Raw genomic sequence first — 3,661 nt, 5'->3', positions numbered from 1 at the left:
GAGGTTTTGGCGCAGCTTCGTTTGATTCGTGCTACYAACTGATTTGTGATTTGATTGATTTCAATTTTGTGTCGACTGTCGGCTGTCCGTTGACAGTGCTCAACAAACTACAAGCGTGCTTAGATGTCGGCAATTTAGTAGCTGCTTATATATGAGTTAGTTGCAACATTTAAAAAAGAAATATATAATAAAAACTTAATTTAAAAAAAAAATTAAATAAAAAAGTTTAAAGTAATAAATAAACATAAAACAAGTAAACGAAACGAAGTCGATACAAAAACTACAACAACTACAGCGTTAGAGAAATTTTAAGAAACTTAAACCGAAACATTTATCGTGTGTTAAAATCCGTAAAAAAAAAATCGAAACAGTTTTAAGGTTTACAACGCAACACAACCTACTTTTAAGCCGCCGCTACACATTTATAACGGCGCTAATACGCGTTTGRGAAACTTGTACGCTTAACAGAACATGCTTTGTCCGCTCACCATGCGTCCCGCTAGCCCTGCTGAATCAGAAATCTCCGTCGGTGGCGCACCCAGCCCACTGCCACACCATCATACACAACACCACCAGCAACATCCGCATCCAACGCTGGCGCATCCGTCGCAACATCGCAGCACAATCGATTTGCTGCAACATCAACAAATCTTAATGCAACAACATGCGGCCGCCGCTGCCGCAGCCGCTGCTGCTGGACTGACGCGTACAGGCCCCGCCGAAGAGTATTTCCAACCGCTGAAACGCTTACGCATGTCCAGCGAAATGGAGGAAACCACCATCGGCAATCGCACACCCAGTCCGGTGCAAGCGCATGGCGTTGCATTGCCAACGACACCCACTTCGACTGCAAMAACTGCCAGCTCSAATGCCGCCAATGTCGGCGCCGGAATTGCCGTTAGCACTGCCGTCAAGTCGAATATTGAGGGTGTGAAAAGTTTTTCCATTGCCGATATATTGGGACATGAGAAACGYGCCACATCCACCTCACCCACACCGCCACCGCCGTCACAACAGCAACAACATGCARCTAGCACGCCTACTCGCCCATTGCTGAGCGCCAGCAGTCTGCTGCAACCACGTGCCGAGCCGCTGGATATGGTGAGTGCAGCGGCGGCKGCGGCCGCTGGTATGCCACATCCAATGCTGCTGCCGGGCGCACAAATCGTGCGTCCCTGGGATCATTTGTTGGGTCCGATGCCGGTGCGCCCGTTCATACCATCGGCGTTGTTGCATTATGAGCAGCGCCTGGCGTTGGACTATCATCGGCAGCTGCAGGAGCATTTCAATGCTCAAGCGCAGCTGTTGCGTCACATGGGCATGGATATGATACCATCTGAGAGTGGTTCGGAGCGTTCCAGCTCGGCGGCTAGCGATTGTTGTTCACCGGAAATCGCGCGTTCCTCCGGTGAACCATCGGCGTCAGCGGGCGCACAATCAATGGTTATGGGTGAACGTGATCGGGACCGTGATCGTGAACGCATTTCGCACACTTCCACTTCGTCGAATGGTGGTGGTAATAGTTTAGGTGGTGGCGCGGGTAATGGTGGTCCTAGCGGCGAAAATACAGCTACCAATGGTTCGAGCTCGAAATCGAAACCGAATGGTACACCATTGGATGCGCTCTTTCAAATGACCACCAAGGACTTTGATGAATCTCAAGGTGAGTTTTACAAAAGTTTTAAGTTAAAGTAATATATTTTTTAAAGTAATTAGTTTGAAGCCGATAAAGGTTCTGAACAATGCTGAGTAGCGGCAAACACAGCAAATATTTTGTTGAGTTGGACTTATAAGATGATTGAAGAACCCAAAATATACTTTCTTACACAATAGAATACTGGAATTATTTTCCTAGAGTTATTTTTTGTTTAACCTTGTGTGATGGAGAGGCATTTCCTAGTCGGYCGGTTAGTTAGTAAATACATCCAATAGTAGTTATATCCACTAAAAGTCTGAAAAGTTTTGATAGGCTTTTTATTTAGATCGCTYTAGGACAACCATATTCAGTCCTTTGTGAAGCCATAAAAAATACCTTCTGTCTTCGATAGTAGAAGTCAGCAAAGCATCTCGTGACCATTAAATATTTGCTCATTCGTTAAATTTCCATTCATATCAGCAGGGTAGGTCATCTGAAGGTGTAAGCTACCAAGTGTTTAAGTCTTGACCTCGCAAAGGGGGACAAATAGGAAATGTTAAGACTGTTCCAACTCGTCTTCTTCCATATAGCTTCTATAGTTGGCTTCTGGTAAAATTATCAGCCTTATAGCATGGACGTCGATAGGGCAATTGCCTGTTCGAACTCCGAAAACTACGGAGAGACTGGGCTTACTAAGAGCAAAGACCACTAAAAATTTTTAGCCAAAGAGATATTGCGACAGAGTGTGGATCGATGGTGTTCAACTAAGCTCATGCGAAGCCCAACTATCTAGTGGGACAACACACGAGGAAAGCAGAGCACGGACCTGTCCACATTCTATGTACTGATAGYCGGGCTAGTGTACCTTTATTTGCCAGATCGTTAGCTTTAATGTTACAGCACCCCCCACCCCCCTTTTATTTAATAAATAAAAAGTGTACATTTACCGAGTTTATTATGTATTTTAATAATCGGATAATCATTTAGAAAAATTTTGGATTAACTTGATCCTGTAGCCGATCTCTAGGAAAACCTCCGAAAAGAGGTGAGGAAGATTTGTCTTCGTAAAATTAAAAGAATATTATTAATGATTCTTATTGATCGAAAGACTAATAAAAATTAAGGTTTTAGCCAAACGGCAGAATTCCCAAAAAATGTCGTTTCTGCAAAACAGTTACACTTCAAAATTGTTTAAAAATGCAAGATATTTAAAAAAAAAATTTTTTACATATAAAAAGATCGATAGCTCTAGCCGTTTCGAAGAAATTCTTCGCCTACTATGAAAACAGCGTTTCGAGAAACGTTTTGAAAGCCAATGTGGCATACATATCATTTGTTTCAGAAGTTCTCATTATAGATCTTTTAACAATTTCATAATTATTTATCAAAAACTCCGAGGAAACAAATTAGAATGCAACGTAATTCTTATTATCKTTAAAATCATAAACTTTTAACGGARGAAAAGCAGAATATTCAATTAAAAAAAATAGCAATTATCGAGCTAATTAACCGCTCTCTTGCAAACAGAATCGAATATAAGAGATAAAACGCTTAGTTTATGTTGCTTTATGGTGCAGCAATACATATGTTCATTAGATATAGATATTTATTTGCATGGGCAAACAGCGTTGAATTAAGCTAAACTAATGAATTAATGTGACCAGCTTCAAATCAATCGACAGTCATTAACTTCTCTTGCATAAGTCTATGTGTATGTGTGTGTGTTTGAATTTCAATTAAATGTATACGAATTAAATTAAACGAAGCAAATTTATTACCTTATTCATTTATCGCCATTTTGTGCCATTCGTTTTAATTACTAATGTTAATGGTTGATGGTAATTCTAAGAGCAAGCATAAAACACATAAACTTGCAGAAAAGTTGTCGCAAGAGTACATATTTACTTATTTATGTGCTTTATTTAGTTAAKACAATTTATTATTGCTCTGTTTGTATGTACACACTTATTTATGTTTTATACATACGATATCTGACTGCATTTGTTTAAGCTTGTCATTAATGGA

At 40.6% G+C, this 3,661-nt stretch overlaps 1 protein-coding gene across 1 annotated transcript in view; it reads left to right on the top strand.

The window, feature by feature from the left end:
• Positions 1–230: 230 nt before the first annotated feature.
• The window catches only part of LOC108967585 (homeobox protein HMX3-like), a 12,778-nt gene continuing 9,347 nt past the window's right edge, over positions 231–3,661 (top strand). Inside the window, exon 1 of the mRNA XM_018931107.1 lies at positions 231–1,663. Coding sequence (XP_018786652.1) covers positions 472–1,663 — 1,192 coding nt within the window. The 5' untranslated portion in view covers positions 231–471. The remainder of the gene's footprint in view (positions 1,664–3,661) is intronic.

The sequence above is a fragment of the Bactrocera latifrons genome, unplaced genomic scaffold (genome assembly GCF_001853355.1).
Source record: "Bactrocera latifrons isolate USDA-ARS-PBARC rearing strain unplaced genomic scaffold, ASM185335v1 scaffold_191, whole genome shotgun sequence".
NCBI lineage: Eukaryota > Metazoa > Arthropoda > Insecta > Diptera > Tephritidae > Bactrocera > Bactrocera latifrons.
The sequence above is the reverse complement of the archived record's forward strand: the minus strand, read 5'-3'. Positions and strand labels throughout refer to the sequence as shown.